At 47.0% G+C, this 12590-nt stretch overlaps 2 protein-coding genes across 2 annotated transcripts in view; one reads left to right on the forward strand and one right to left on the reverse strand.

The window, feature by feature from the left end:
• recql4 (RecQ helicase-like 4) overlaps positions 1–12590 on the reverse strand; it is a 67974-nt gene that overhangs the window by 26817 nt on the left and 28567 nt on the right. Inside the window, exons 15-17 of the mRNA XM_078230626.1 lie at positions 11908–12090; positions 10463–10664; positions 6507–6784 (exon numbers count right to left, since the gene is read on the reverse strand). Of these exons, the coding sequence (XP_078086752.1) occupies positions 6507–6784; positions 10463–10664; positions 11908–12090 (663 nt within the window). The remainder of the gene's footprint in view (positions 1–6506; positions 6785–10462; positions 10665–11907; positions 12091–12590) is intronic.
• On the forward strand, positions 1570–3406 carry LOC144504923 (acyl-coenzyme A thioesterase MBLAC2-like). Its single transcript, XM_078230658.1, has one exon. The coding sequence runs from the start codon at positions 2164–2166 to the stop codon at positions 3028–3030; it is 867 nt and encodes a 288-aa protein (XP_078086784.1). The 5' UTR covers positions 1570–2163; the 3' UTR covers positions 3031–3406.

Below are 12590 nucleotides of genomic sequence, written 5' to 3' on the forward strand. Positions count from 1 at the left end.
ACATGCGCCATCATGCAGGAGGACCGCTTGAAGGCTCTCCACAATGATCTGTGTCATCCTGGAGTCACCAGACTCTACCACTTCATCAAAGCCCGCAACCTGCCCTACTCAGTGGAGGATGTCAGGTCAGTAACTAGAAGCTGTCGGATTTGCGCAGAATGCAAACCACACTTTTATCGACCAGACCGGGCACAATTGGTCAAGGCCACTCGCCCTTTTGAGAGGCTAAGTGTGGATTTTAAGGGCCCCCTTCCCTCAACGGACCGGAATGTCTATTTTCTCAATATAATAGACGAGTATTCCCGGTTTCCATTTGTTTTCCCCTGTGCGGACACGTCAACTGCCACCGTCATCAAGGTTTTCAGTGAACTTTTTACCCTGTTCGGGTACCCCTGCTACATTCATAGCGACAGGGGCTCGTCGTTCATGAGCAACGACTTGAGGCAATTCCTGCTCTCATTCGGGATTGCCTCTAGTAGAACCACGAGCTACAACCCTAGGGGTAACGGACAGGTGGAAAGGGAGAATGCTACAGTCTGGAAGGCTGTCCTACTGGCACTGAAATCCAGGGGCCTTCCAGTCTCCCGTTGGCAGGAGGTCCTTCCAAATGCGCTCCATGCTATCCGCTCCCTCCTGTGTACGGCAACCAATGCTACTCCCCACGAGAGGATGTTCTCATTCCCTCGGAAGTCGTCCTCGGGGACCTCATTGCCAGCCTGGTTGACGTACCCAGGACCCGTCCTTCTGCGGCGCCATGTGAGGGCTCGCAAGTCCGACCCCTTGGTCGAACCGGTCCAACTCCTCCACACCAACCCTCAGTATGCCTATGTGGCATATCCTGACGGGCGAGAGGACACTGTCTCCATTAGAGACCTGGCGCCCGCAGGGGACGTAGCAACCCGTCGCTCCTATTCCCCCAGTCACAAATCCACTACTCCTCATTACTTCCCCAGACGTGGCGCGGTCAGCACCGGGACCAGTGCATAACACTTTTACTCCCATGTACAGCTTGCCTGAGACTCGGAGATCGGCGCCACCATCATCATCACCACCACCACTACCACCAAACGTTCCAGGATCCCCTGCACCATCGCCTCACCAGGGCCGGCCGGCCCGGGAGTCCTTGAGGGGACAGCCAGACGTTACTTTAAGAGCGCCACCACAAGCACCTGCTCCGTTTTCGCAACCGGTGTTGAAGAGATCGGCACCTGCTCCGGTTTCGCAACCGGTGTTGAGGAGATCGCAGCGTCGGTGCGGTCCTCCAGACCGTCTGGACTTGTGAATCCTGTGACTTTTCTGTTATTGTCTGTTATATGACCTGTTTTTCGTCCACCCCGCCACCTTTTGTTCTTAAAGGAGGGGTGAATGTGGTGAACCATCGTTGGTTCACCACTGGGGTTTGTTACCATGTTACTGTTGGGCTAGGGTGTTATTACTGTGGGGGTTGTACTATGTTGTTGGGTTAGGGTGTTTACCTGTTATGAGAGTTATCGTGGCACATTCCAGTGGGGTCCCGCCTCCGGTGGCAGGGTATAAGGCTCCCTGCTCCGGCAGGACCCCTTCAGTCTGAACTGGTGTATTCGTGTTAGTAGTTCCCTTGTTACTTTATTAAAGCCTTCAATACCGAAGCCTTGATTCCATGTGCTTATTAACGCGCATCAAGGTAATCTGTGAGGAGGACACAAAGAAGCTTCAAGACAGGTTGGGTGAATTGGCAAGAGCATGGCAGATGGAAAATATGGCGATGTGAATTTATCCACTTTCATAGGAAATAAATATTACGAATATGAGAGGCTGTAACATGTTTGCACTCAGAGGGACCTGGGTGTTCTTGTACATGAATTACAGAAAGTTAACATACCGATACAGCGAGGGAAGGGAAATTGTGTTCACATTTGTTGCAAAGGGTTGGAATATAGGAGTAAAAACTGTCAGTACAATTTATAGTTGTTGCCAACATCTTTTGATCTTATTCCAGCCTCTTCACTAACCACCAATTCCTACCACTGAACAACCCAGTTTTGCTGCCAGTGTGGAATATATTTTAATAATTTCAAAGGGTGAGAGGCAGGGATCACCCAGATGAATCTTGTGCAGAGTTGTTGATGGAGTGTCTGCAGTCTCCCGGGCAGTCCGGGAGGGTTGGGAAGCGGCCGGGGGCGGATGGCGGACGGGGAGGCTGGCGATGAGCGGCCCCGGGATGAGGAGTGGTTCTGCCGCCAGCGCCTGGCCGACGGCCTCTACCTGATCCGGGAGCGGTTCTACGAGTCGGGGAACCGGGCCAACGTGTGGCTGGTGCAGGGCTCGGAGCGGGATGTGGTGGTGGACGCGGGCCTAGGCCTCAGCAGCCTGCCCGCCTACCTGCGGCGGGCCGGCCTGAGCGGCTCCCGCCCGCTGCTGGCCCTCGCCACCCACATCCACTTCGACCACTCGGGCGGCCTGCGCCACTTCCCGGCCGCCAGCGTGGCGGTGCACCGGGCCGAGGCGGCGGCCCTGGCCCGGGGAGACAACGTGGCGACGGTGACCTGGCTGAGCGAGCGGGAGCTGAGCCGCAGGCCCCCCGAGCCCGGCTGGAGCGCCCGCCGCTACCGGGTGAGGGCCGTGCGGGCCGGCCGCCTGCTGGAGGACGGCGATGTGATCGAGCTGGGGGACCGGCGGCTCACCGTGCTGCACACCCCCGGCCACTCCCCCGGCAGCATCTGCCTCCATGAGCCGGAGCAGGGCCTGCTCTTCAGCGGGGACACGCTGTACCAGGGAGCCCTGATTGACTGGCTCCCTCACTCCAACATCCAGCACTACAGGCAGAGCTGCAGCAAGCTGCTCCAGCTGCTGGACCAGGGGCTGGTCAGCACCGTGCTGCCCGGTCACTTCAACACCTTCGGCCCCGACACACTCCGCACCCTGGCCTCAGACTACATTGCCCAGGCTGGCATCTGCCACAAGGTATCTGCCGGTGCCATCAGCTGCATCGCCAACATTGCCCTGCGTGCCAGGAACATGGGCATATCAACACCAGATCGGGGCACGTGAAGACCGACCCCCAGCTGCCAGGCTCCAATGATTATTGGCACAATTACTTATCCTGGCACAAGGCTACCCACCAGCTCCAATGATTATTGGCACAATTACTTATCCTGGCACAAGGCTACCCACCAGCTCCAATGATTATTGGTGCAACATTTTAACATTTATTTAACATGGCATGTGAAGACTAGCTCCAATGATTATTGGCACAACACTTATTCAACCTGTGACAGGAAGGACTGCACTTGAAGATCAAACAATGCTGGACTCGTAAACAGAGTTAAAAGTGGCTCGAGAATTGTCAGCGTACTTCTGTCGGAGTATTGTCATGAAATTCTGTTTGTTGAAGTAAATTGATGATAAGGACATTAGAAAACATCAATTAAGCTTGATGCACATTTTTTCTTGGAGTTAACAAATTTATATCGCAGATGAATTTTGTATTTTAAGAAAAGTTTGGGGGCAGGGGATCAAATTTGGGAAGTGTAAGCTACATGAATTGACAAGACGAGGGGAAGATATTAATATGGGAAATGATAAAACCAGGAACTGACAGACTAAAGGTAAATCAGCAGATAAGGCTAGAGGTTACAAAAGTAATAACAGGACAAATCTAAAAGCTTTGCATCTGAATGCATACAGCATTCAAAACAAAACAGGTGAACTGTTGGCACAAATAGAAACAAGTGCAATCTGATAGTCATTATAGAGCATGACTGCAGGATGCCATAGACTGGGACCTAAATATTGAAGGGTACATACATTTATGAAAGGCAGGAAGGTGCCCAAGTTCAGGAAACTAGGATGTAGAAGTGATTTTGTTTGAGATGAGAAATGATAAAGAAAAGTCACTTGGGTGGACAGGATCTCATCACATGGTAGGACACAGTATAAAAGGAAGAATTACTGGGAGCTTGTCAGAAAGACTGGAAAAGTCAGATGGGCAAAGGTAGCCTAGGTGAGAAATTCATAGAATATCAGGATTGTTTCTTAGAACAGCACATTCTAGAGCTTTGACAAAGGGTCGTCTGGACTCGAAACGTCAGCTCTTTCTCTCCTTACAGATGCTGCCAGACCCGCTGAGACTTTCCAGCATTCTCTCTTTTGGATTCTAGAGCCAACTGAAAACAGCTATAGTAGACCAGCTGTTGACAACCAAACTAGGACTAACTGATAACCTCATAGGTACAGCAATCATAATATGATTTGGTTTGAGGGAAAGAAGAATGGGTTGAAGATTAGCATTTTAAACTTAAATTAGGACAATTGAGGGCAGAGAAACAGCTAGCCAAAGTGAACTGGCAAATTAGCTTAAAGGATAGGTCAATAGAGATGTAGTGAAAGTAAAGTTAAACTTTATTAGTCACAAGTAACACTGCAATGAAGTTACTGTGAAATTCCCATAGTGACAGACATTTATGGGAATATTTTAGAATACACGATATATTCCTACAAAAAAAAAATTCCAAGGGAAGGAACCCGATCCATGGATAACTGAAACAGTTAAAGAAAACTTAAAGAAAAAACATTAAATTGCATAAAGATGAGTGGGTCAGAAGGTTGGACAGAATATATAAAACAGCAAAAATGACTATTAGAGTATGAGAAAGCTAGCTAGAAATATAAAGGCAGATAATGGAAATTTCTGTAGATATCTTAAAAAGAAAAGTGAACAAAAGTGAGACTGGGGAATTAATAATGGAAAATAAGGAGATGGCAGATGAATTGAAAAGGTATTTTGCATCGATCTTCACTGTTGAGGAAACAAGTACCATCCTGGAAATAGCTGTAAATCTGAAAATGGAAGGGAAGGAGGAACTCATCACCAGGGAAGGAGTACTGAGCAAATTGTTGGAGCTGTGGGTTGATAAGTCCCCGGGCCCTGACGGATAAAATCCTAGGCTCTTAAAAGAGGCTAATGCGATAGTGGATGTGTTGATTTTAATTTTCCACAATTCCCTAGATTTGGGAAAGTTTCATTAGATTGGAAAATACCTAATGTAATTCCTTTATTCAAAAAGGATAGAAAATAGGAAACAACAGGCCAGTTAGTTTAACATCTGTTATAGGGAAAATGTTAGAAGCTATTATTGAAGTTATAGCAGATATAAATTCAAGGTCATCAGGCAGAGTCAACATGGTTTTGTGAAAGGGAAATCATATTTAACTAATTTATTGGAGTTTTGAAGAATGTGCTGTGGATAAAGGGGAACTAGTTGATGTACTGTACTTAATTTCGTAGAAGACTTTTGTCAATAGGAAACTGAGTAGGCTTAAATGGGTCATTTTCTGGTTGACAAGATGGTGTGCCACAGGGATCGGTGCTGGGGCCTCAACCTTATACAATTTAAATAAATGTCTTGGATGTAGTGACCAAAGGTATGGTTGCTAAATTTGCTAATCACACAAAGATATGTAGGAAAGTAAGTTGTGAAGTGGAAATAAGGAGGCTACAAAGAGATATGGATAGGTTAAATGGGAAAAGATCTAGCAAATGGAGTATAATGTGGGAAAAAGGTGGAACTTGTCCATTTTGGCAGGAAGAATAAAAAAGCATATCTAATTTTTTAAAACGGTGTCATGGGATGTGGGCATCACTGGCAAGCATTTGTTGCCCATCCCTAATGAGCCCTGAACTGAATGGCTTGCTAGGCCATCTCTGAGTCAGCCACATTACTGTCACATGTGGGTCAGAGTGGGCATGGATTGCAGATTTCCTTCCCTAAAAGGAGATTGGTGAACCAGATGGACTTTTAGAGCAATCAATGAATGGGCAGCACGGTAGCACAGTGGTTGGCACTGCTGCTTCACAGCTCCAGGGACCTGGGTTTGATTCCCGGCTTGGGTCACTGTCTGTGTGGAGTTTGCACATTCTCCTCGTGTCTGCGTGGGTTTCCTCCGGGTGCTCCGGTTTCCTCCCACAGTCCAAAGATGTGCGGGTTAGGTCGATTGGCCATGCTAAAATTGCCCCTTAGTGTTCTGGGATGCGTAGGTTAGAGGGATTAGTGGATAAATATATAGGGATATGGGGGTAGGGCCTGGGTGGGATTGTGGTCGGTGCAGACTCGATGGGCCGAATGGCCTCTTTCTGTACTGTAGGGTTTCTATGATTTCTATGAATGATTTCCTCAAGAGCACTGGGAGGAAACCCAGACATGTGGAGAAAATGTTTCCACGCAGTCACCCAAGGCCAGAAGTGAACCCGGGTCCAAGGCTCTGTGAAGCAGCAGTGCTAACCACTGTGCCACCATACCACCCCTTACTTGAAGCAGTGACCAGCATTTTCTGTTTTTATTTCAGATTTCCAGCATCTGCAGTATGTTGCATTTATTTTAACAGTAGAATCTACAGCACAATAGCCACTGAATTCACTGTTAATATTGCTGTACAAATTGAGTGATACAGTACAGGGGAGGCTGCCATTCGGTCAACTGTACGAAGGCAGAGGATAAAATCTTAGAAAAGTAAAGAATGATCCTCACCTCTGGGTGGAGGAAGAGATGGCAATGGGCAGGTTTCCCGTCTCTTCCAGCACGGCCAATCTCTTGCACATAGTTCTCAAAGCCCTTTGGCATATTATAATGCACGATTCCTCGGACGTCCGACTTATCCAATCCCATGCCAAATGCCACCGTTGCCACCACAATACGCAGCTGACCACTCATGAAGTTGTTCTGAATTCTCCTTCGCTCACTAGCTGACATTCCAGCATGGTAGCAATCAGCAATCCACTTTAAAGGCCGCCTCAGCTTCTTTCTAGCTGTTTTGTTTAAGAAATATTAAAGCAAAATGTCTGTTTAGAATTTTCTCCCCAACCAAAACAAATCCCTTACAAACAATGCTAAAAGCAAAATACTGCGGGTGCTGGAATCGGAAACAAAAACAGAAAATGCTGGAAAATCTCAGCAGGTCTGACAGCATCTGTGGAGAAAGAATAGGGCTAACGTTGAGTCTGGATGCCCCAGAGTTGAGCTCTGACAAAGGGTCTTCCAGACTCTAAACTTTGACTCTATTCTCTCTCCACACAGAATCCTTAATGCAGAAAGAGGCCATTCGGCCCATCGAGTCTGTACCAACCAAAATCCCAGCCCCATTCCCGTAACCCCACGTATTTACCCTGCTAAACCCCCTGACACTGGGGTCAATTTAGCATGGCCAATCAACCTAACCCGCACATCTTTGGACTGTGGGAGGAAACCGCTGCACTGGAGGAAACCCACACAGACACGGGGAGAATGTGCAAAATCCACACAGGCAGTGACTTGAGGCTAGAATTGAACCTGGGTCCCTGGCAGTGAGACCTGTTGAGATGCCATCAGACCTGCTGAGATTTTCCAGCATTTTCTGTTTTTGTCTCTTGCAAACAGAGTTATAGAGGTTTACAGCATGGAAACAGGCCCTTCGGCCCAACTCGTCCATGCCACCCTTTTTTTAAACCCCTAAACTGCTCCAAATTGCCCGCATTTAGCCCATATCCCTCTATACCCATCTTACCCATGTAACTGTCTAAATGCTTTTTAAAAGACAGAATTGTACCCACCTCTACTACTGCCTCTGGCAACTTGTTCCAAACACTCACCACCCTCTGAAAAAATTGTTCCTCTGGACACTTTTGTATCTCTCCCCTCTCACCTTAAACCAATGCCCTCAAGTTCTAGACTCCCCTACCTTTGGGAAAAGATATTGACTATCTAGCTGATCTGTGCCCACGGTAGCACAGTGGTTAGCACCGCTACTTCACAGCTCCAGGGACCTGGGTTCGATTCCCGGCTTGGGTCACTGTCTGTGTGGAGTTTGCACATTCTCCTCGTGTCTGCGTGGGTTTCCTCCGGGTGCTCCGGTTTCCTCCCACAGTCCAAAGATGCGCGGGTTAGGTTGATTGGCCATGCTAAAATTGCCCCTTAGTGTCCTGAGATGTGTAGGTTAGAGGGATCAGTGGGTAAAATATGTAGGGATATGGGGGTAGGGCCTAGGTGGGATTGTGGTCGGTGCAGACTCGATGGGCCGAATGGCCTCTTTCTGTACTGTAGGGATTCTATGATTATTTTATAGATCTCTATAAGATCACCCCTCAGCCTTCTACGCTCCAGAGAAAAAAGTCCCAGTCTATCCAGCCTCTCCTTAGAACTCAAACCATCAAGTCCCAGCAGCATCCTAGTAAATATTTTCTGCACTCTTTCTACTTTAATAATATTCTTCCTATAATAAGCTGGCCAGAACTGTACACAGTATTCTAAGTGTGGCCTTACCAATGTCTTGTACAACTTCAACAAGACGTCCCAATTCCTGTATTCAATGTTCTGACCGATGAAACCAAGCATGCTGAATGCCTTCTTCACCACTCCGTCCACCTGTGACTCCACTTTCAAGGAGCTATGAATATGTACCCCTAGATCTCTTTGTTCTGTAATTCTCCCCAATGCCCTACCATTAACTGATTGAACCAGGACAGGACTTAATCTACCAAAATGCATCACCTTGCATTTATACTTTACTCACGTCAACATAGGCAACTTCTAAAGAAAAATTAATTTCACTGTTGTTGAATACACTGCCTGCCGCTGGCACTGAACCACACCAACCAACCAGTTTGTACTGATTCAACTGATCTCAAGAAGAGTGGCAGACAGTGTTACAAATGGCATCACGACTAAAGGAATGATTGCAATTGCTTGATCTTTGTAATTAACTTTACAATGGACTTGCATTCATAACAACAAAGTCCACCAAGCTGATCCGACCTCCTCCCACCCAATAGAACTCTAAACTGTCTCGAGTATTGCTGAAGAGAGAGGCATGTTGAAGTTTTTCAACTTGTACTCATCAGGACAAATACAAGAATGACAAATTTCAAATGATTACAAAAAGTTATACTACAGGAGAAAAGAATGCTGATTGGTTGACAAGTTGACTATGACTGGCCAAAGCGTTGCCATGGAGAAAGCAATGCAGAACTATAGGCTTCCCAAGCTCTCCAGCAATTTGAAAAAGGATGAATATATTACTTTTGTTTTCAGAGAATGGGTTCCTGTGTATGAATGTATGTTGCTTCTAATGAGCATAAATGAGCCACATTATGAGCTCGACTGATTATGTTAAATTGATTGTATTTTGTCAACCAATTTTAGCAACACCTCAGCCAGAATCAACTTGCCAACCAATTAACACCCTTCTGTAGTATAAATTGTTTGAAATGTGGAATTCGTGTGTTTGTCTTGCTGAGTGCAAAACGAGATGCTTTAGCAACACTTCTCACTTTGCAGCAATAGTTAACTATGGCACGGTAGCTAGCACTGCTGCTTCACAGCTCCAGGGACCTGGGTTCGATTCCCGGCTTGGGTCACTGTCTGTGTGGAGTTTGCACGTTCTCCTCGTGTCTGCGTGGGTTTCCTCCGGGTGCTCCGGTTTCCTCCCACAGTCCAAAGATGTGCGGGTTAGGTTGATTGGCCATGCTAAAAAAAAAAATTGCCCTTAGTGTCCTGAGATGCGTGGGTTAGAGGGATTCGTGGGTAAATCTGTAGGGATATGGGTGTAGGGCCTGGGTGGGATTGTGGTCGGTGCAGACTCGATGGGCCGACTGGCCTCTTTCTGTACTGTACGGTTTCTGTACTGTAGGGAGACTCTGCTCCTGCCACAATACCAGTATCCGAGTTACTTATCACTCAGAATGGTTGCAGCACAGGAGGTCATTCAGTCCATCTCTCCACAGCAACTCAACCAATCCCACTCCCCTACCCCTTCTCCACAGCCCTGAACATTTTCAGGTGCTAATGCTATTCAGTTTCAAAATTTTCAATTGAATCTGACTTCAGTCTCAGGCAGTGCATTCCAGGTCAGGAACACTCATCGTAAGAAAAGGGTTTTTCTCGAGTTTACATACAGTTGATTCTTTTGCCATTCACCTTAAATTGGTGTCCTCTGGTTCTTTAGCCTTTCCTTTCATAAATGTTGAACTTATCGATGAGTTAATACCAGCGTTTCCTTATCCTACAGTCCAGATTTAATGTGGAATAGTGCTCCAGGTGAATTGATTCCAGTTGGCATTTTAGATACCTGTAAATATTCCCCTCATTTTCACTCCTTTCCAGACTGAGTCAATAACCCAGTCCCCTGACACAGAGATCAACATTGTCCTTTTATGTTGCTAACAAATTTGTCAATCGAGTATTTCAACAACTACTACGTCCCTAATGTACACATTTAAAGGGCCTAATTCCTGCTTTTGGTGTACATTCAAGGAAACCTCACAAACTTAGTGGTGGGACCACGGCTATGCAGACTGGGCACAGCTTGTCCCAAACTAAACCAATGTGCTTCCGTCATATTATGCCCAAATATCAGGTGTAGAGCATTTCAATTTCTGCCCCAAACAATTCATTTCAAACATCATTTCAAAATCGAGGTTTTATGCCATTTTCCCGCCGTATCCCCTGCTTACCCAAAGCTTTCTTTCTTTTAGCGAGGATTTCTTCTGCTGTATCCTCCTCTTTCAGTTCTGGCGGTGGCTCCTTTAGTGTAACTCCCTGAAGACACGTCCGAAGCAAGGCTGCGATTCTAGACGTCTCCTCTCTCCTGGTGCAGTAGACTATAACGGAATCCAAGGAGGCAAATCGCTCACCTCGGATCAAAGTTACAAGAGCCTGGGGCAAGAATGCGGAATTTATTGAAAACCAGTACATAATTAAAAAACTACACGCTGTTCTGACAGACAGCTTCTCAGAGGGGAGTATCTACCATCTAGAAGGACAAGGTCAGCAGACGCATGGGAACAAACACACTGGCTGCAAGTTCCCCTCCAAGCCACAAATTATCCTTTTAAGATTCACGGATGTTAACAACGCAGAAAGAGGTCGTTTGGCCCATTGTGTCCATGCTGGTCAACAAAGATCTGACTATAATGATCCCATTTCCAGTGCTGGGCACAGAGCCGTAGCCGTGAATATCTAAATAGTTCTTAAACGTTGAGAGTTTGACTCAACCACTCTGAGGCAGCGAGTTCCAGACTCCCAGAACCCTCAGTAAAAAAAAGTCTCGACTCAACTCCCTTCTCAGCTTTCTACCTCTTACCTTAAATCCATGCCCCTTGGTTATTGACCCCTGTACTAATGGAAAAAGTGCCTTCCTAGCCATTCTATGCCCCTCATAATTATATCCACCTCTATCAGCTCCCCTCTCAACCTTCGCTGCTCCAAGGAAAACAGCCTCAGCCTATCCAATCTTTCCTCATAGCTCAGACCCTGTAGCCCAGGCAGCATCTGGTGAATCTCCTCTGCTCTCCCTCCAGTGTAATCACATCCTTCCTATAATGTGATGACCAGAACGCCACACAGTACTCCAGCTATAGCCGAAGAAGCATTTTTCACAGTTCCCCATGACCTTCCTGCTCTTGTATTCTATGCCTTGGCTAATAAAGGAAAGTATCCCATCTGCCTTTTTAACCACCTTATCTACCTGCCCTGCAACCTTCAGGGATCTGTGGATCTGCACGCCAAGGTCCCTCTGATCTTCAGTACTTTGCAGGATCCTACCATTCACAGTGTAACCCTCTACCTTGTCAGCCCTCCCCAAGTGCATTACCTCTCACTTTTCCAGGTTGAATTCCTGTCCCTTCACTGTTGCTGGGTTAAAATCCTGGAATACTCACTATAAACTAACAATACCGCAACTACAGCAGTTCAGGATGGCAGCTCACCACCGCCTCCTCCAGGGCAATTAGGGATGGACGTTCTCCCCGGTCTACAAGACCAGCTTTTATTATATGACGGGGCCTGTGTTCTCAACCACACATAATTACAAATTTACGTGCAGTCACCAGCAAGAACCAGATCGTTTTCTCTCACTCCCTCTTATGGTGTATTATTAACAATCTGATCAGGCCTTTACCTGGTCTCTATCTCGGTCTGTAGACACACTCAGGAACAAATTGGCTGGTACGTCTGCAGAACGTACAGCTATTCCTTCCGCCTCCTGGATGCCGAGGTGATGTGCAACGTTCTGGGCTGTGACTCGTGTGGCGGTGGCCGTTAATCCCAGCAGGCATTTCACTCCCAAACGTTCCTTCAGGACCTGCAGATCAAACACAATCTACTGAAGAACAAGAATATTAAAGAGAGACAAATTGCTCTATAGTCTTACTGATCACAGAATACTACAGTACAGAAGACACCCTTCGGCCCATCGAGTCTGTTACGTTGCATGAAATGCTGTGACCTGCCCACCTAATCCCACTTGTCGGCACTTGGCCCATAGCCTTGAATGTTATGGCGTGTCAAGTACTCATCCAGGTACTTTTTAAAGGATGAGAGGCATCCCGCCTCCAACATCCTCCCGGGCAGCACATTCCAGACCGCCACCACCCTCTGGGTAAAAAGGTTTTCCTCAAATCCCCCCTAAACTTCCCACCCCTCACTTTTAATTTGTGTCCCCTCATAGCTGACCCTTCAACTAAGGGGAACAGCTGCTCCCTATCCACGCCCCTCATAATCTTATACACCTCGATTAGGCCATCCCTCAGTCTTCTCTCCTCCAGAGAAGACAATACAAGCCTATCCAACCTCTCTTCATAA

Source organism: Mustelus asterias, chromosome 2, assembly GCF_964213995.1.
Source record: "Mustelus asterias chromosome 2, sMusAst1.hap1.1, whole genome shotgun sequence".
NCBI classification, from domain to species: Eukaryota; Metazoa; Chordata; class Chondrichthyes; order Carcharhiniformes; family Triakidae; genus Mustelus; species Mustelus asterias.